General features: G+C 40.6%; 1 protein-coding gene and 1 long non-coding RNA gene across 2 annotated transcripts in view; one reads left to right on the forward strand and one right to left on the reverse strand.

Annotated features, from left to right (window-relative positions):
• The window catches only part of LOC310844659, a 153,743-nt gene extending 151,779 nt beyond the window's left edge, over positions 1-1,964 (forward strand). Inside the window, exon 2 of the long non-coding RNA XR_014564217.1 lies at positions 175-1,964. This is a non-coding gene — a long non-coding RNA (uncharacterized lncRNA). The remainder of the gene's footprint in view (positions 1-174) is intronic.
• A 3,665-nt stretch (positions 1,965-5,629) lies between these two features.
• PPARA (peroxisome proliferator activated receptor alpha) overlaps positions 5,630-21,777 on the reverse strand; it is a 36,063-nt gene continuing 19,915 nt past the window's right edge. The window contains exons 5-8 of the mRNA XM_083738833.1: positions 19,230-19,368; positions 16,258-16,460; positions 10,162-10,609; positions 5,630-9,532 (exon numbers count right to left, since the gene is read on the reverse strand). Of these exons, the coding sequence (XP_083594959.1) occupies positions 9,285-9,532; positions 10,162-10,609; positions 16,258-16,460; positions 19,230-19,368 (1,038 nt within the window). The 3' untranslated portion in view covers positions 5,630-9,284. The remainder of the gene's footprint in view (positions 9,533-10,161; positions 10,610-16,257; positions 16,461-19,229; positions 19,369-21,777) is intronic.

The following is a 21,777-nucleotide window of genomic DNA, read 5'->3' on the forward strand; positions in this document are numbered from 1 at the left end:
GTTTTCACTTGTTGCTTTGTTAACAGTGTTTTTTTTTAGATTGCAATTGTTTCACTGATGATTTGTTAGTTATTCTATGTTATTTATGCTGTTTTTGTGATGTTCTATTGTGTTTTATCATTTTACTGTTATTTATTGTTTGCAAGCCGCTTTAGAATTCATTTCAACAAAAAGCAGCACAGGAATATAATCAGTCAATTAAGTGCAAGATGCAATGATTTTTCTTAGAGCAGGCATGTACCAAGTCCGTTTTGGGGCCTAATCTGACCCTTGTGGGTAAAAAAACTCCTGGGGTAAAAAACTTCACTTCAATCCTAAAAAAAAGGTTATCTTTGGTTGGCCCTCAAGCATGTTCACATCATGAAATCTGGCCCTCTTTGAAAAAAGTTTGGGCACCCCTGTCTTAGAGGCTAGCAAAAGCTGTCGTTAAATGGGAGAGGTGTTCCTCTGGGGGTGATAGTGCCCAGAGTTAGTTTGTTTTCTACATTTTTCTTGTGCGTCATGTGTTTCAGAATAAGCTTAAGGGTTGTGGTTGTACTGTGTGTGGCAAAAGGGTGGGGTAAAAATGCTTTCAGTATCTAAAGTAATAACAATAAAAACCAAGATACATTTTAAATGAATATTTTATTTTACGAAAGACTATTTTAAACCATTAAGGCAAAAATCACACTGTGAAGTGTTTTTACATACATTCATCAGTCCTTACAGAGTTTAAAGTACACACAGATTTGGACAATATTCCAGCAGACTCATTAAATACATTTTTTCTTATTCAATCCTTTGTTGTCTGAACAGGAAAATCAGTCAAAAATTAGAAAAATACATTGTCAATTAATAGGCATTTTTATTTTAAAATGGATTGACCAGATTTAAATATTCTGGGTGAGTTTTTTTGCAAGCAGAAAAGGGAAGAATTCAATGTTACTCCTCTATAAAATTCATATTTTACTAAAGAGATTTCATACCCACATCTAAATGCTACTACATGCAGCTGTTTTATTAGTGAATTTAACCTGAGTTAAGATTCCAATCCTGTAAGCCCCTTTCAACTCAGCAAAACCTTATTTCTGAGTGAACATGCTAGGATTGCATTGTTAGTGTTACTCTAAGGAAGGCACATAAGAATGCTCCATCATGTAGAGAAGCAATGTACAAGAATATAGACTGTTCGTCCAGCCCCCTGCAGGCAGCCAGGCACACTATCTATTCCCACCAGTGGGGGAATGTGCAAATTCCCCTTTCTTCTTTTTTAAAGGAGCTTGTTTCATTTTCACTTCCTCTAGCCGTAAATGCAGAGAATGATGTAAACCAATCTCATAAACCTGTTCAACAGTTTTTGCGAACAACATGATGCATTTCCACAGGCTATTGTACATCACAATATAATCCAAAATTAAGTTTAAAACAAATAATCCAAAATATGTGTGAAGTTATTTCATTTTTATACATTTGTATCAAAGAATGTAGTATTGCCTATGATACTGTACTTAAATACTGCTGTTCAAAATTTCTTAAGGCTCTGAACCTGCAGATCACTCCAAAAGCACATGACAGGATAGAATTAAGGAAAACATTTTTAAAATCAAGTTGCTCTGCTGCCCTGCTTCACAGCTTTAACCCTGTAACTGATCACTTCAGCCAGCAATGCATATAGCTATTAACTGGTAATAAATGAAAGCAAGAAGTTACCTGCATGTCTAGGATTTCCCATGCCTTAATCCTGGTAGCTTTTATGAAGCTTGAAGTTGCATTTAGCTTATTCAACCAGAATGTTGTTAACATATGAACTGAAAGACTGAGCTGGTCAATAACCAGGACCTGAATTAAAAACCCAACACAAAATCCAGATGTGCTAGACGATGAAGTCTCCCTAGTTACATCTATTACATTATGAAAAATGTTGTGAAGCATTGCTTTGTTGTTTAATGCAAGGTCAATTAAAGCTGGAATGCTCTCCACCACTACTATTTCTCAAGTGTTTTTATTTATAAAGCAAGTATAATACACATTTTCTCTTCCTAAAAGCTGTTTTTCCGCTTTGGTGGAAGGGCCTCTGCATTTCTCAGCTCCCTGCCTTAAAAGCAGGTGAAACATAGCAAGTCTTGCAATAAGTTAACCCTTGAGGTGGGATGAGGGAACACATTGAAGGGAAACAAAGGAAAGCTGCTAACATGCCCCCTTTGTATTACCCAACTATCACTTTCATAGTGAACATAACAGAAGTCTTTTCCCTTCTCCGCCTCAAGTCCCTAGGATCAGAGAGAGAGAGATCTATAGAGTATTTGCAGCTGTCTAGCAGAAAAGCACTATTTACAGAACTCAATACAGTCATACCTCGGGATAAATGTGCTTCAAGTTAAGTATTTTCGGGTTGCACTCTGGACGTAACAGAGCATGTTACTTCTGGGTTTCGCCGCATGCACATGCATGCGCAGACGGTCAAAATGATGTCACGCGCATGCGCAGAAGCGGCAAAACGCATCCTGCGCGGACACGGGGTGTGTTCGCTTCAGGATGAGAACAGGGCTCCAGAATGGATCCCGTTTGCATCCCGAGGTACCACTGTAACTTTGATACTGTGCACATGACTGCACAAATTCTCACAATAGTGGCAGCTCTAAAAGTATCCCAATCATTGTGGAAATCAGACCATGGTGATGTTCCCTATATAGAGAAGACAGATGAACCCAACCAGACCATGCCCCCCCGCCGGTGATTTTATTGGTGTGGAGGGGCTGCATTTCTCATGAAGCATGTGTCATGAAGCATGAACCCGAGTTGTTTCTCTTCCCTCCGTTTTGAACAAATATTACTAAAGTTCCTTAAAAGCTACTGAACTGCAAGGCAGAGCTGGGAAGTCTAAAGGCCACCAGCCCTCTCTTAAGGGAAGAGGACAAGAGAGAGATGTCTGGAGTTAAGTTCTCATCCCCGGTATTTCCTTAAGTAACCCACCTTCAAAATAAGGCAAAAACCCCAGCTTCAACTGAATCCTCATTTGATAATTGATATAGTTGCATTAGGTGCATTGAAAAAACTGAAAACATCAGATTGTTCAAGTGGCAATCTAAACTGGGGGCGTTTGAAGCAACCTGGATTCCCTTCATCTCATTTGCCAACTTGTCAGGGGGATCTCGTTTTGGAAAGAATCAATTAGATAAATGACAGTTCCTCTTTGCCCACCATGTCAGTGTAACCCTAACTGTTTTCTTTCATTGCCTTGGAAATCAACATGTTGATAGAATTTTGATTAATTGTACATTTCCTAGGCATTAGCTAGTAAAGCTTTTAAAAAGCAACACAAGTCATTGAATTAGAAAGGACGCTCAGGGATTACTTCCTTCACCGTATCTGTAATGAGTCTACCTTGCATTCATTGAGTCCATTAATCCTTGGGTGAAATCTTAAGATCTTTCCTTTCATAAGTCTCCATTTGTGAAAACTGTTCTAAATGCAGACATGAGGTTTGATCCTTGGTCATTTTCTTCGTCTAACTCTTGCTTTGCTCCCCCCTCTCCCAATTATGATTTAACAAACATCTTTAGAAAAGCCTGATGAATCAGGAGCATAACAGATTCAGAAGCAGAGTCTCAGAAAGCAAGCTTACAATACAGTTATAATACATCTGATAGAGCTTTTCACAGGTTGTTTTATTGCTGCCTAGAAAAAAATAAACAGTGCAGAAAAATAAAGTTATAGACTATGTTGTCAGTTAGGTACTCTGGTTCAAGCCCGCATTTTAAAATTGTTCTACACAAGGAGGTGTAAATTGTAAGTATCAATCAGTATATGCCATTGCAAGTAGAGCAGGTATCACCTATATTGCTCAAGGCAACATATTAGAATGCTTCCAAATAAAACTAAAATCACAAATATTTAAGTTACCAGCATGTTTTTATATGAGGTTTGTTTCCTTTAGCTCCAAAGTAGACATAATTGGAAGCATCCGGCTCTGTCTCTATGCCTTGTCTCTTTTCTGGGGCAATCAAAAGTCACCATTAAATAGCACAACCTACCAAGGAATGGTGCTGTGCAACTCTCCCATCCATTTCAATGGTGCTGGCACATTAAGTGGGTTGCATAGCAATGTTGGCTTATTAATTGTTCCCTATATATTTTTTAATTACAAATGCAGTGCAAATTCAGTGCAAAACATACTTAAATCTAAAGTTTATAGGAACATAAATAAGCTGGTGGGTCTAATGCCTACTAGACCACAGATAAAAATCCTAAAAACTGTAAAATTCAGGTTTATAACTATTGTAAACAGTTATATTAGAGTCTCCTTTGCTCACTGAAGAACTAACCGTGCACATGGATGGCAACTGTAACTGCAACATAACTCTAAACAAGCCCATTACTGCTATAATATACAGCTCCCAATTTTTCATCTGTGAAAGTGTCCATATTATTGAAAATATTTGCATATTTAGAACTGAGAGAAATTAAATTTAACCCAATGCTTTCTTTAAAAATTGTTACACCCCCGATTTTCTATAGGTTTGTTTATGGCATTATTTATATGAAATGGATCAAAACTATCACGTTTGATTAAATAATAGCAGCACAACATCCAATATATTTCACAACGGAGAAGCATAGCAAATTCAACATACCGTATATAATTATTTCCAGGTCACAGTGAAACATCATGAAATGAAACCCAGAGGAGAGTTACACATATAGAAAAGACAGAACAATAGGATCAGTATGGGCTCACTTCTCAATTACTCTTATTATCCCATTGAAGTCAAAGTCAACAACATCAATTTGAGACTCAGTTTGAGGGGGACAGCACAACTGCCCCAGTATCACATGCTGAGGTGGTGCTAGATGTCAAAGTGAAGAAATTCTACAAGGCACTGATAAGCAGCAGCTATAAATATGGGCCTAAAAGGAAATCTAGTCACAGGGCCACAGCTCCATCTACGCCTGCTTCCTGTGCTCTCATTGAAAGTGAGCTTGTGTCAGTGTTAAAAGCCGTTGTCCATGTGGTGCCATTGCTGCCCAAGCTACGTGAGGTACTGCCCACCCTCCACTTCTTTTGGTGGAAGTCAACTGTACTGATCTGTTTTAAGAAGCATTTTTGTTAGGTAGAGCTCTCTGGTTTTGGTTAGCACAGGGGAAGAGAAGGGAAGTGGTATCTCCAGCGCAGAGGCCACAGAGAAAAATCACAAACTTGGCTGCTTGTGCTGAGAGATCTTTGCAGGACTGAAAAGCGTGTAGGACAACATGGGACTTTACAGGAAAATTGCATTTGCTACTCCTATGGCACACAAAATCTTGCTGTAGTGTGAAAAATGTCAAGCTTTATGGGCTCACTGGGGAATAGGAAAAAATCTACCCCAAAGTGCTCGAGGAAGCGAGGGGAGCAGACTCAGCTCAAATGTCCATGCATTTAAGTGCCCCCTCACATTATAATTAAGTAATAACTAGTAGCTAACAGTTAATGAAAGTGCCACAGGTTAAATACACAGAAATAATGCAACATGGATATAAGTGTGCAAAAAATAAAGTAGTGTGACCCACAAGCTACACAATTTGCATGATGAGAGTAGATATTAGAACTGTTTCCAGTTACCTTGGACTTGCAACCCTGAGTCATATATTATAAATTTATTGAGCTAGTCAACACAATTTGTTGAGGTAGCCAATTTTATTTTTGGAAAACAATTTTTTCTTCAACATTGCACCTTGAGTTATGGTCCCAATCCTGAGTACTCTGAATGATAGTGCAAGCAGTCTTCTAGTGCACTTTCTGACAGTGCTTCTCCTAAAATCCACTGACTAACATATTATATTACTGAAGTTCTGTAGGCTCTCAAAAGTTATTTCAGCACTTGTAATTCATAGGTGCAACCCACAGGTATTCACAAAATACTAGAAATCTTCACATCATCCCACAACTGCATCCCATAGCATTCTAAATTATTCTAAATTACATGGAAGGCCACAGAGAGAAAGCAAAATGCTGGTGATTGGTCAGTTAGAAACCAACAGCAGCTTGCAAACTTTTAAAAACAACATGGTAAAAAACCCAGGTATGATCCTAGTTTGTTGACATTAAGCCAGAGTTCTCCAGTTTGGACACAAGAGTGAGCCCGGCCTTAATATAAGCAAGGCTCTTCATGCCACAGCTGGTGCACAATATGAGGAGAGCCAAAGGTTTCAGTCTTATACTGGTTTCAGTCTTAATAAGCCATGGTTTATGAAATACAAAAGATTTAAACGATCTGGAGAAAAACCAGCATATAGTAGCCAGGAACAGAAACCTGAGGCAGGCCACTGTTTCAAGCTATACAGAAACTAGGTCAAATTTAAAAAATAAGGGATTGTCATTGGGTAAAGTAATTAAGAATGTAAAGGGTGGAACTATTTGGATCTTGCAATACAAACCGATACTTTTTACAAAATCACAGAATGCCCCTCTTGCAAATGCCATCCATGTATTTTAGTGGGAAGATATTTAATGGAAAGATGGAGTTGCCACAAAGATAACCAACTAAAGCAGATCTAGGATTTTTCTTCTTCTTCCAAAATCAAGGTGACTGATTTTGCTGTGATCTTATAAAATGTTATCTTTGAAACAGGTGTGCTAATAAGGTATTTGCACAGACTACAAATGAAGCATTCCTAAAGAATACAGAGGACCTCACAAATTACAGTTTTAGCAGACACATGTGACTAGTTGCAGTGTGTAACCTATAAAATAAAAGGTAAAGGGACCCCTGACCATTAGGTCCAGTCGTGCCCGACTCTGGGGTTGCGGCGCTCATCTCGCTTTGTTGGCCGAGGGAGCCGACGTACAGCTTCCAAGGTCATGTGGCCAGCAGGACTAAGCCGCTTCTGGTGATCCAGAGCAGCACACGGAAATGCCGTTTACCTTCCCGCCGGAGCAGTACCTATTTATCTACTTGCACTTTGATGCGGTACCTATTTATCTACTTGCACTTTCAAACTGCTAGGTTGGCAGGAGCAGGGACCGAGCAACGGGAGCTCACCCCATCGTGGGGATTCGAACCGCCAACCTTCTGATTGGCAAGTTCTAGGCTCTGTGGTTTAACCCACAGTGCCACCCGCGTCCCTAGCTTATAAAATAGTAGTATTTAAAAACATCAAATGCACACACCTAGAAATACAATGAATTAAAAACAAACAAACCCAGCATAGGTTTTGTAATATCTGCAGCCTTTCATGTGCATCCATTAAAAATCATCCTCAAAGGAAACACTGTTGTGAGAAGTTGTGTATGCATCTGATATAAAGAGCTCTAGGGACATATCTACACTGCAGACATGTTTGATACCATTTTAAAGGTTATCACTTTCTCCAAAGAACCCTGGCAACTGTAGAATGGTGAAAGTTCTGAGATATCTGAATGAGATTCCTAGCCCCCACCCCAAAAAGAGTTCTCAGGGTTCCAGGAGAGGGAGACCTATATGATCGGTTTCTGTCTATAGAATACAAAAACTATGTGTAACAACTTGCATTAGTTCTGAGCGTCTGGTAAGCTACTTATCTAGGTTATAGTATTGGAACACCTTGGCCTCTATGTGCCCCCCCGCCCCCCCCCCCTATTATGGCTTCGGTAGTGAAGAAAGGGCATTGAATTAGAATATTATCCACAAGTCCAAAGCACACACTACTCTGACTCCTATTCCTTGTTTCAATGCTGTATGGAAGCAACATTCTGTCAGATACATCAACTTTCTTGTATCTATGGTTCAATATAAGACTAAACAGCAGGTTAACATGAAGTTTGCCCAGAGCAGTGCTGTTTTAGAAATTCAATGTTTCAAATTCAAACTCAAGTGCCAGAATACACAAGAAATTATGAATTGGCTCTGCATGACTATAAGGCTTTTTAATGTTGTGTATTGATCCCGCATAACTGACTGGAAATAAGCAGTTTGGCATGAACCATGGAAGAGGGAGGGCCTGGTTGCACATCATTAAATATATTTCCCAATATCACTATGGCTTTGACATGCCAATGGGATTTCATTTCAATTAAATAAATAAAACAACACAGCAATCTTACACAAGTCCCAGTGACATCTGTGGAATTTATTTCCCAGAAATTGTGCATAGGATTGCAGCCTTAAGTAGGAAGAGAGCTTTTAAAAAATGCATCCTTTATGGAAAACAATCGAGGTAGGGACAGGATCTAAAGAAACTACAGTAAGCCTACAATTTATTTACCTCTCAGCTTGTGCACATTCAGTTTTACGTACTTGGCAAAAATAAAAATAAATAAAAGGGGGCAGACATCTGGGGGAAAAGACTTTGGCAATCCTACCCGCCAGTGTGGGAGCCCAATGTACTTTGACTATACACAATTTTGGCTTTAAGCGCAATCCCCAGAACATAACCCCAGCATAAATTGCGGGCTTACTGTACTTTAGATGCAGGGCTAGTGACTAGGGTGCCCTTCAGATATTTTATCTTATTATTTTTAAATTTTCTATACCGCTTTATATTTTTAATAAAAACCTCAAAGTGGTGTACAGCATATTAAATCAATAAATAATAAAACAATAGCCGGGCGATGTTCCTCTGGCCTCATGAGGAGGCTCTTCAGTAGGGCTGGGTGAGTGTGGGCCTCGCCCGCTAGGCCAGGTGGATTGTGGACCACAATTCACATTACCTCTGACTTTTGGTCATGCTGGCTGGGGCTTATGAGAGATGTAGTCCACAACATCTGGAGAATACAATATTGGCTATCCCTGATTTAAGGGACAGGGTATGACTTATTTCAATGGCAGACATCTCTGCCCCCACCATGTCAAATCCCAATCTGCTTTTGAAACACCTTTGAGTTTCAAAATGCAACTCACCACAAAGCACGGAGGACTGCTGTTGGAGAAACACTGTTAAAGCTTTAATGGACATCACATAAAAGCTTTTGGATCCTGGCCAAAACACCTAGCTTTCTTACAGTAATGAAGATGATGGGAGAAAGGCTTAAAAGTGCAGAAACTTCAGAAGAAGTGTATGTTGTTAGTAAGTTCAGATGTACTATAAATGATATTACCACTGTTGCCCAAATTTCAAGTCAATCACAGCTTATTGCCATTTTTTATACATACTATACAGTTTCTCTTAAGTACTTAAAAATAACTCCTGGCAAGAAAAATATGATATTGCAGTTACCTACCTTTTAGCTCACTAATGTTTTGAAATAAAAGCACAACAGAGAGAACTGTGCACGGTAGTTTGCTCCCATCTATTGCTTTTGTATTTTCACGTCATACAAAACAAAAAACAAAACATGACAAAAAACAGCCTTAGTACATATCCTTGTAGATTTCTTGCAGTAAAGGGTGTAAGTGTGCGTCAGATTCAGTCTTTTTGATAATCTGAACAAGCTGAGCATGTTCCGTGACTAGCTGTCGGAGGTCAGCCATTTTCTGTAGCAGCTTTGGGAAAAGGAAGATGTCATCAGGATGGTTGTTCTGCAAGTGAAGTTTTAGTACATGCACAATGCTCTCCTGCATCTTTTCAATGTGTCTTATGTTTACAAGGCCAGGGCGATCTGTTCACCAAAACAAAAAAAAGCACATCAAGTTATTGTAGAAGAGTTAATCTGTGACCATAAATTATATTTGCTTAAGACCTTACTGAAAGACCCACTAAAAGACCCTCTCCTTAATGTTAACTGCAAGAATGAGAGTAGTAGGGTTTTAAGACTGCTAGACTAGGGAAAACCCGCTTCAAATCCTCATACAGCCACAAACCACAAGACCAATATAAACAGAAAGCAGCTTTTAAACAGACAAAAACATGTTTTTGATCTGTTAAACTGTTTTGCCTTGTCATTTATAGCTATCCTTTTGTCCATTTTTGCTCTCAACCAACTCAAACAACTTATGAAAGGAAATTACTAGAAACAGGGAAAGGTAAAATTCATATGAGGTCCATGAGGAACAGCAGCTAATCATTCATTCTGCACAGTATAACACAAGAAATATTCCAATCTTTCCATCTGTTTCTCAACCACCCAAAATCTACTGTTATATTCTTTATCTTACTGTTACTTGCTTAAATAATTGCTTTATTGCTATTGTTAGCTGCCCTCAATACTATTGTAGAAAGGTGGGGAGGTAGTATAAACGGAGATAATCACTAATTAGAATACATAGGTATAGAAGCTTTAAGTCTTACCTCCGCAACAAATTATAGCAGCCACAAAAAGAGCTATATCACTGTCATCTAACTCCAATGCATTGAATTTCATTGCAAAATCAAACTTCGGTTCCATGATATCACAAAATGGCTTCCTTAAACTTTTGAGGAATTCTCGAGTTATAAAACCATTTCCGTAGGCTACCAGCATTCCATCTTTGTTCATTACAGAGGCTAATGTGGCAAAAATGGCTTCATAAACTCCGTATTTTAATAGTGTCACCTGATCATTCAAGTCTAGGTTAGAGAAGCCAGGGATGGATTTGGCAAATTCTGTAAGTTCTGTTACAGCTTCGACGGAGGTACATTGGCAGCAGTGGAAAATTCGAACTTCTGCCTCCTTGTTTTGTATTCCATTGGCTACCAGTTTTGCCACCAGTGTCTTCTCTGCCATACACAACGTATCCATATCATGTATAACAAATGGCTACAAAGAGATAGTAAAAGTAAATATGTTAACTATTTACAAATATCCTAATAGCAATGGAATATACTAAGATATTAAGAGGAACAAAACAAATATAATCAAAGCCTACTGAAGGTGTGTCTTCAGAACCAGGTTTAATGGAAGATGGGATCCACCAATGTAAAAAATTGTTTCAAGAACATTCAGCATTTTGAAAGAGGTAATGAATACACTAAGATGACACCACCAGAAGCATTTGCCAGATGTGGATTTGTTTGTATAGTTAAGTCTCACAGCCTAAGGTAGTAAGCTTTAAGACAATGGTTTGGAACCCACAGCCTTGGGTACCCCATCTCACAATGGCATCCCAACCCCACAGGGGCATATTCTCAGAAGGCAAAGAGAGCCGCAGATGGAAGGCACAAGCTAATGGCTTTGTAACCAAAATGCCCACACCCACAAGCAAGAGGGAGACATCTGTGAGCATGGGTGAATCCCAAGATCAGGCGACTGCACACAAGGAGGGGTAGAGGAAGAGTTATGCATGCGTAGGAGAAGGCACTCAAAGCACCTTCAGTGAGGGGCTTGTCAGCCAAGCCACCTGTTCATTGCACAAGCAGCATTCAAAATAGTCAATGAAAAAAATGATTGTATTGGGTCTTGAGGGAGGAGGAAACAAGACAACTAGTGTGGGGAAGGGAGCAGGAGCACATGGAGATATCACACAAGTTTGGTTGGGGGTCTCGCACATGCATTTATTTCCCTATAAAAACAATTTAAAATATTAGGGTGTTTTATATTTTTTTAAAAATATATAAAAATCAAAAAGAAAAAGTCTATAAAGATCAGGATAATGGTTGAGGTTGGAAAAAGTTCCCCTGCCTATCAGAAAAAATAGGGGGTTTCGGTGCATAGGCTGCTGGTGCTGGTATAAACACCTAAAGGGCATATTAATGTCAAAGGGTCAAATCCTTTTTGCTCAAAAAAGAAAAGGAAAGGGTGCTTGTTTGATCTGTGTTGACAACACTGCTATTGTCATTGGGATATTTAAAAAGTGATCAGAGCCAATGTTCTTACGGTATATACCTTTTGCATTTAACCATTTAATACTGACTCTGACACCACCTCCATCTAATATATCACGCCTTATCTTGAAATGTATCCAGCCTTACATGACAGACCCACAGTAACAACCGTTATATAATGCACCTGAGATCTTTCTATAGTTTAGGACTGGCATTGTGAGAGAGCAAGGCTCTTGTGCCTTAAGCACCGACAACAGAAGAGGCACTATATTTGCGGCAAGCAAGAATACAAAAGTTTTTGCTAGCGTGGAAGTACAACTACGAAAAAGCTGTGCTTGCTGACATTCTGCCAATCAGATAGCTTTTTACTTCTGTGTGTGCCTCAATTTATCTTTCCTGTGGGTCAATGGTCCTTCATATAAAAAAGGTTTCCTACCAGTTTGATATTTACCAAAGGAAAAAGATGGGGACAATATGTCCCCTAACCTGGTAACATAGCTGTCAACATTTCCCCTTTTTAAAGGGAAATTTCCTTATTCCGAATAGGATTCCTCGCAAGAAAAGGGAAAAGTTGACAGCTATGCCTGGTAAGAGTCTTCTCACTTATTTACATATTCCATTGTTATGCAAATATGCTTATCTTTTGAGGGGAGGGTAGAGGATCTGATCTGCAGTGCACTTTGCCCAGAAAACTATGTTAGCACCTTTGCCTCTGTTTGGAGGAATGCCTTTGAACAGGCAGTACTAGAGTCACTGAATGAGTTCACTCATGTGCTGCTTTTCCACAATGCCTAAAGTGGCTTAAAGCAAACTTTCAAAACAAATACAGAGTATTAGAAATATGAATATACAAAATACAGAACATGTCAGAAAATTCAAAAACGACAAAACAATTTGGCAAACACAGAATAAATTCAATATAAGTAACAACAACCATCTAGGTTGTTGAATAGGTACATTGAATAGGTACAAAGCAAAACCAAGGTTAACTGCCAATAAAGATTCTGCACTCCCAGGAGCCTGCCTGCCTTAAATGCAGCTGAGAGGGAGGGGCAGATGGCATACAGCTGGCTCCCCCACCTCTCCTCCAGAGGAGGCTGACAGCAACACAAGGTAAGCGTTGGGGAGAGCAACGATGGCAAGTCTCTTCTCCAGCCTCCTGGAAGTACCATCTGGTAGTGTGGGTCTTAAAGCACTTGGCTATTGCACTGCGAACTGTGCCACTGAGGCCTGCTGGAGTGAGGGTGCTTTTCCACTACTGTGTGTGTTGCGATGCAGGGTGTGTCTTGCAGGGTGTGCAGGTTCATTGGCTGCCTGTGTGTCATGTGGATGTTGTCACTGCCACAGTCCTGATTAGCAGACTGTGGCAATGTTTCTGCAGATGCTGTGGGCATTTGGTTTGATGTGCTTATTTCTCCTGATGTTGTACTTCCCTGCTCCTGACTACATGGACATAGAATTTGGAGGCTGCTTCAATAGAGGTGTATCAGCACACCTAGCATAAGGCAAGTACAGGATTGCAAAATGTAACTACAATCCGATGCCCATTTATCTGGAAGCAAGTCCCATTGCCATTAATTGAATTTGTTGCTGAGTAATCCTGGATAGAATTGCACCCATCAACCAAATATTTCAATTCAGTGTGGTAAAGACTCCAATTCAGTTTATTTTGGAAAACCCACATCATTAGGACTATTCATGTGGATTAAAAAAACCCACAACATATTTTTCTTTCTTTGACACTCTAGCAACTCTGGCAAATTTACAACTTACTTTTGAAAATTGCCCATTCAAAATCAGGTTACTATGCACCACCAGGTCGTGGAAGAAGTCGTGGAATACTGAGCAATTTATTATATGCATACATTGCCTGAATACTTTCATAGTTACATGTGATCTTAAAATAATATAATCTTTACTGCAATGAGGGCGGAAGAGCTCCCTATTGATTCAAATAGACATACCACCTTTAAATGGTGAAATAACAATCCCAATTTTCTTTTCAATCCTGTGTTCATTTTTTTGCGTTTGATGTAAATACAATTAGAGAGAAATGGGTAAGGCCATTTCAGACCATTTTAAACTACCGTATTTTTCGCTCTATAACACGCACCTGACCATAACACGCACATCGTTTTTAGAGGAGGAAAACAAGGGAAAAAACATTCTGAATGAAACAGTGGATGTATCATTTTTGTGCTTCATGCTGTGGCCACAGACATGTGATCTGATGGTGAATTTGGGCTGACCCAATGCAAAAATCCTGAGAATCCCTGTGCATCCATGGTTTGTAACCACGTTTTTGCACCATTGCAGCCCCAGGCAACAGTGGGTGCGTGATTTTGGGGGGGCAGGCTGTAGCCATGGACATGCTATGTGCTCTGATGGTGAATTTGGGCTAACCCAATGCAAAGATCCAGAGGATCCATGTGGATCCATGGTTTGTAACCACGTTTTTGCACCATTGCAGCCCCAGGCAACAGTGGGTATGTGATTTGGGGGGGGGCAGGCTGTAGCCATGGACATGCTATGTGATCTGATGGTGAATTTGGGGTGACCCAATGCCAAAATCCTGAGAATTCCTGTGGATCCATGCTTTTTAACCACATTTTTGCACCACTACAGCCCCAGGCAACAGTGGGTGCGTGATTTTTTTGGTGCAGGCTGTAGCCATGGACATGCTATGTGATCTGATGGTGAATTTGGGGTGACCCAATGCAAAGATCCTGAGGATCCATGCTTTGTAACCACATTTTAAGTGGGGAGCGAAGGAAAAACAAAGAAGGGACATTAGAGGGGTGTGCAGAGAAGCAGCTGGCTAAGAATGCAGGAGAGGGATTTAACGGGAGGGAGGAAAGAAAGGCAAAAGTTTCCCCCCACCCAAGCCAGCCATCTCTCTCTCTCTCTCTCTCTCTCCCCCCCCCCTCCCTCCCCTCTCTCTCTCTCTCCCCCCTCTCTCTCCCCCTCCCCCTCCCCCCCTCTCTCTCCCTTCCCCCCTCTCTCTCCCTCTCCCCCAGCAGCACCGGAGCTTGCCTGGAGGGGAGGGGCTTGAAACAGAGGAGGGTGGGCAGTAAGACCCTGAGGCAGAATGCAGGAAAGCCTCTTTTCAGGTTTCGCTTCTCCGTGCAGCGCCGCGATTTGATTTTTGCATGATTTTTCGGCTCCAGGGACCACACATTCGCTCTATAACACGCACAGACATTTCCCCTTCCTTTTTAGAAGAAAAAATCTGCGTGTTATAGAAGGAAAAATACGGTAGATGTTGTAAAACTTTGCTGCTTTTGCTTTTGCTGGAGAACTAAGGTATTGAAAGCTTAGTCATTTCTAAAACCCAGTTAATCATTTCCCAATGCAGTCAAAGAAGTTCATTCAGTAATCTCTCCCTGCTCTCTCATGCACCACCCCTGCCCCCACAAACACACCCCAGTGGATCCCCCCCCCAGCCAAATATGCTTTAGGAACTGTCCAGTGTAAATTTAGCACCCTTGACTTGAAATAAATGAGGCTGAAGGATGTTTAACTTTGGCTGGATTATGCCATTAGTATTTTTAGTGGATTCGTTTACGACTTACATCCTCTAAAAGAGGGGGAGCAGGGGAAACCACCTTCAGGGCAAGATCCAACCAAAAGATAAGCACTTCTAAATCCTGTTGGACTTGTGAGGAAAAAATCTGTGTTTCCTGGTGCCAAGCACCTGTGTTTCCTGGTGCCAAGCAGATAAAGTTTCACATATCTCCAATTTATCTCTTCCACCTCCCTTTCCTTCTGTCTCTCTCACCCTCAACGCAAAACCACCTAGCCTAGTATGGCTGCCACATAGAACAACAGGCTCAAAAGTAAAGGGGACCATTTCAGCATACAGGCTGCAACTTTTCATACTCATCTATGGGCAACACGACAAGGGGTGTGTGTGAGTGTCCCTATAATTAAAGCCCCATATCCTTTATTTCTTTTTCATTTGCTTAAAAGCAGTTGAAGAGGTTACGTGGTATGAGACTGCCCAGTTCAGCTGTATACTTCTATGAAAATGGCTAAATACGCAATAGTCAACTGCCTAGCAACAATACTTCAAAATGCCAGAAGTTACGAAGTTCTAGTCCTTAGGAAAGCTTTTGTCACTAGCTGCTCAGAACGATTGGTGTGGGTTTAACTCACCATTTACAAAAGTATCCAGAGCACACTCTCTTTAAGTATTACTTTCATGCTGCTCTTTTATATTGTGTAATTTTTATCTTTCTGCTTTTATTTGTTTTACTGTCTTTTTAACTTTATGTAAACTGTCCAGAAAACTTGTTGAAGGTGGGGTACATATCCTCAAAATAAACAAATGATAATAATAAGGCTGCCTCCAGATTAAAATAAATTTTGGTCATACAAAAGTTTTTACAGATCAAGCAATTAGTGATTAAAATCTACATAAATTTGCACTGAAATAAACTAATATACTTTGAAGAAATTTCCATAATGCATGTCACCAAATAAGCACCTCCTCCTCCTCCTGAGAGGGAGAATGGAAAATGCCTCTTCTAATACAGCAGGTTCCATCCACAGTTCTTAGAAGTGCTTTTACTTGTCTTACATACACATTAGCTCACCATTTGCTTAGTTTGCTATTTTTTAAACTTTATGATGGCAAATACTTACTGGATTGTTGCTGGTTTTTCCTGCAAGTATGAGTCTGGCTTTGACCTTGTTCATATTAAAGTTTTTCAAATACGCTTCATAAATTCTCTTGGCGAGTGATTTAAGATCTGCGATTTCAGAATTTTCTATACAATGATCACCTGTTAGAATTTCAGCTTTCAGCTTTGCCTTCTCTGACCTTGGCATCCGTCCAAATCGAATTGCTGAGGAGAAAACATGCATTTAAAGTGGAACAGCACAAACATTTGTTCTCCAGTTGTAAGCCTGATCTTAAGCTCAAATACTAGCTTACCAGGATCCTAGCAACAGCAGCACAAGGAGTAAACTAGCCCCACAGGCTGAGACCCCATTCCTATCTATTTGTGACCCCATAAAGAATTCAAGATACCGGGTCTGCTCGTTCCCACATCTTTTGGGGGAAGGTCTACTCAAGTCCATCAGACGTGGGAGAATGACTGCATCAACGCATCATCTCCTTTTACTAAGAAGCACATGGTAGCAGTGCCACAGTTTTTACAGCCTTTGTGGGTAGTTAACCCACAACTCCTTAATTATGTGAATTGCTGGAAAGCTGCAGCTAAACTGAGAAAGAAGGCTTAGAGAAGGTGTGTGAAGAGGAAAGAAACACTGCAAAAACAGAGACAGAATAAATGGATGGGAGAAAGATGAGGCTTTGGAGAAACCTGTAGAGAAGGGAAAGAAAAAGGGGCAACAATGAGACGCAGAGTGATGTGTGGTATAGTGAGAAGAAGAGGGTGCAATTTGAAGTAGAGAAAGAAATAGAGTGTTAATGTAGTGAGTTCCCACACACTGCATTAAAACTGCAATACAAACATTTCCCACAGATAAATGCATCAAAAACATATTTCTTATATTAATAAAAACGAAGAAGTGACTTATTTGAGTTGTGTATCACCAACCAGTGGAGGGACGCGGGTGGCGCTGTGGGTAAAACCTCAGCACCTAGGACTTGCCGATCACATGGTTGGCGGTTCGAATCCCCGCGGCAGGGTGCGCTCCTGTCATTCGGTCCCAGCGCCTGCCAACCTAGCAGTTTGAAAGCACCTCCGGGTGCAAGTAGATAAATAGGGACCGCTTACCAGCGGGAAGGTAAACGGCGTTCCATGTGCTGCGCTGGCTCGCCAGATGCAGCTTGTCACGCTGGCCACGTGACCCGGAAGTGTCCTTGGACAGCGCTGGCTCACTATAGAGTGAGATGAGCGCACAACCCTAGAGTCTGGCAAGACTGGCCCGTACGGGCAGGGGTACCTTTACCTTTTACCTTATCACCAACCAGACCACAGTCCAATATAGCAGCCACTAGTACTGTCCCTCCCTAAACTGAATTCCCATTTGCACCAACAGCACACAAACAGTGCAACAACTGAAGCAGAACCTAACATTGATTCAGTCATTGGTGTTATCTCAGAATGGTGCACCTTCAGATGCAGACCTAGCAACATTCGGTGTCCTATTGTAGCAATTTTACACTGAAATTTGTGAATGAATTTTAACTACAGTGTTCAATACATGAATAGTTTGAAACTGAGGCTTGTAGCCCAAGATAGGAAAAGAGGTGGTAAGGGAACACCAAGCTGCTTTAAATGAATTCCAATCTCCAGGGCCTGATAAGGTGCATCCAAGGGTACGAAAGGAGCTTGCAGATGTAACCTCAGAGCCTTTGTCTATGATGTTTGAGAATTCTTGGAAAACAGGTGAAATCTCTGCAGACTGGAGGTGGGCAAATGGTGTCCCCATTTTCAAAAATGAGGGGGAAAAGGATGCAGGTAACTACCAACCAGTGGACTTCAATACCAGGAAAGGTCCTAGAATAGATAATCAAATGGTCGGTCTGTGAGCATTTAGAAAAGGATGATGTGATTACTAAGACCTAGCAAGGGTTTCTCAAAAACAAGTCATGTCAGACGAATCTCTCTTTTTTTTATGGAGTTACAAGCTTGGTGGATCAGAGGAATGGTGTGCACATAGTGTATCTTGATTTCAGGAAGGTTTTTGACGAAGCCCCCCCTGGTATTCTTTGTGATGAAACTGGCAAAATGTGGGTTGAATGAGGTAACTGTTAAGTGGATTTGTAGCTGGTTGACTGTCCAAACCCAAAGTGTATTCATTAATGGTTCCTCATCATCCTGGAAAAAGGGCACCACAGTTTAAGCTGGAATGTGTGCAGAGGAAAGCAACCAAGACAATTAAGGGTCTGGAGACCATGCCTTAAGAGGAACGGTTGAAGGAGCTGAGTATGTTTAGCCTGGAAAAGAGGAGGCTTAGATGAGATATGATAGCCATCTTCAAATATCTAAATGGCTGTCACATGGAAGAGGGAGCCAGCTTGTTTTCTTCTGCTCTGGAGGGTAGGACTCGAACCAGTGGTTTCAAGTTACAAGAAATGATATTCTGACTAAACATCAGAAATAACTTTTTGAAAGTAAGAGCTGTTCAACCATGGAATGAACTCCAATGGGAGGTTGTGGACTCTCCTTCCTTGGAGGTTTTTAAGCACCGGTTAGATGGCCATCTGTCTTGGATGCTTTAGATGAGATTCCTGCATTGCAGGGGGGTGGACTAGATGATCCTTGGGGCCCATAACAATTCTGTGTTTCTTCACCTTCTGACATCAAACTAGATCCGAAGACTGGAGAACAGAAGGAACTTAGCATTCAATAAATGCTTGTGCAAACATTCATGCAGTGTTATACTTAGTTGGTTCCTATAGCAGTTCTCATGTTTCTGTTTGACCATCAGCTTTGGATTTGACTTTTCTAGGACAAGATACAGAACAATATTTGCATGAGCAGAAAATGTATTCCATATCTGGATGGGAGCATATGAATCCAAACCATGTTTGCTTCAGTCCTGTATCTGCATAAGATGTCGCACCAGCTATCCATGTAGAATCATTGTCCAACTTATTTTTTTGTTGAAGTAAAACAAAAATTATGGTCACTCTTACCTACCATTATGAGACATTCCAACTGAAAGGCACTTTTGAAAACGGCAGTACTGACATTTATTTCGATTCTTTTTCTGAATTTTGCAGTTGCGATCACACTTGTCGTATATAAGTTTTAGTCTGATTGTTCGCCTAAAAAAGCCCTGTGAAAAGTTTAAAGACCAGACATTAACATATAATAAAAGCTTCTTATATTTGAAATGCATTACAATCCTAAACCTGTTTTTTATGAGAAAACACTTCAAGACAGTAGGACTTACTTCCAAGTAAAAATGTCTAGGACCGTTCTATACATCCCCCCCCCCCCATTCAGCTATACAGTATGTAGATGTTAAGAGTAATAGTAGCAAATTTTATGTAAAATATTAATTTACAAATAATACTACATTGTGAAACTCCTCCTTGCTCTGATGAACCTATGGCTAACACGGACATAAGAGCCAGATGTTCAGGCTCTTAATTTTCCCCATCTCATATATACTCAGGGTGTGAATGTTTTCAGTGGATCTGTTCAATACCTTACCTAAAGGATAATTTACATGGTAACTGGTTTAGTAGTATAAGGATGTCTGTGTTATAAATTATGTTCCTTTGTGTATGATCCCTGTTTATAAGACCATTATTAGCATCCATACATTTTTTGCATTTCATTTCCTTCCGACATATCTGCTACTCAGGATAATACTTTGTACATCTGATGAAGTAGACTGTAGTCTATAAAAACTTATGAACCAATGTAGGTATTAGTCTTTAAGGTGCCAAAGGACTCTTTGTTTTTATTATTCCTACCATCATTTTTGGTTTTGCCAGGGCTTTAAAAATTGTAGATAGATAGAGTCAATGGAAGCCTCAGCTGGACAAAAATGTGTGTACACATTTTGTGCAGGGATAACTCTCTCAAACCACATTCAGTTCTCTTAAACTATCTCTAGCCCTTATTAGAATAGGAATCTAGCAATTTCAATCCAATCTTAAATTCCAAACAAACTGTCCACTAAATTACACCACCACTCAAATTATTTGCTTAGATTACATGAAATAATTGGGATATTTGAAGCTTTTACAGAATCAAGACATTCTGAATCAAGACAAAACCTAAATTATTGTGTCTTATCAGAAAACAGACTTCCAACCTTACACAGGTATATTCCAACACAATTACTGCAAATCTTATTCAACAACCTTCTGCAGCTCTGCCAACTCCCCAAAGGCAAGTCTGATGAAGCAAAGGTGGTAAAACATCCCACACAGCTGTACCAAGTTTTAGAGATGCAATTATGAGAAATGATTCCCACCCACCTCTCCAGCTCAAAGCTAGAAAGGAGCTGCTGTTTGGCTGGTGGGAGACCCATGCACTCCAAAAGCCTCTGTCACCCCCTGCCAATACTAGCCAAAGCATTCCTTTTCTAAGGAGAAAGGTGGAGGCAGAAGTTTGAGCAAAGCTGTGGGCAGGAGTGCCTCTGCCATATGAATGGCAAGCAGCAGAGGCAGGACAAGTGTTTCCACACCCAGCCAACCAGCAAAACCCCAGAGGGGAAAGCAGGAGTGGCTGTTTGGGTTGCATGGTGCCTCTATACAAGATCCTGCTCCCCTCCTCTAACTCCTCAGAGTTAAAAGCATGGCAGAAACTATTCCCACAAGGGAAGCAGGCAATGGACCCTAATATTGTATGGAAGATACAGCAAGAGGTCAGGGGCCAACAGCCCAAATTTATGCATACCTGCAGTCCAAAGCACACTTGCTTATAAGTAAGCCCCACTGAACACAGTGAGACTTGTTTCTGAGTAGATATGCATAAATCTGTTCCAGCAGGATCTCAATTACAAGTTTTGCCTTGGTTACCAAGGTCTGCCCAAGTTTATGGAGCTCTGAACATAACAAGTCACATGATAACAAGTTAATAGCATAGTGTTAAAATAGATCGCATGAGGCATGTGTACCAAAAATCCTTTTATGGCATTTTTCATAGCCACTTCCCATTTTTCTTAATTTCCAGTTCTTTAGCTCGCTTTGCTACTAGATGAATCCTTATTTTGCCCCAGTACAAATCTCTCAATTATCTGCCAGTAAAAGCATTATGATACTCATTTCATAATGTATTGTATGCTAAAGCCAGCCTCCCCAAGAAGCCTTCCCCAACCTGGTGCCCTTCAGATTCTGGACTACATTTCCATGAGCCCCAGGCAGCCTGGCCAATGGTCAGGTATGATGGACATATGATGGAGGTATGATGACACCTCTTAGACCAGCCTTTCTCAACCTGTGGGTCCCCAGATGTTGTTGAACTACAACTCCCATCACCCCTAGCTAGCAAGGCCAGATCTCAGGGATGTTGGGAGTTGCAGTCCAACAACATCTGGGGACCCACAGGTTAAGAACCACTGTCTTAGACTATGTTATTGTCCGTGCTAAAGATCGCCATGATGTGCTCCTTACCAGGGCTATGACGAGCACCAACGACTGCTGGACAGATCACCAATTAATACGCTCCATGATGGTTATCAAAATTATACCTCAATGCAGGCTACAAGGAAGAAAACCAAGGTGCAAAA

The sequence above is a fragment of the Podarcis gaigeae genome (assembly GCF_964106915.1).
Source record: "Podarcis gaigeae genome assembly, chromosome: 5".
Classification (NCBI taxonomy): Eukaryota; Metazoa; Chordata; class Lepidosauria; order Squamata; family Lacertidae; genus Podarcis; species Podarcis gaigeae.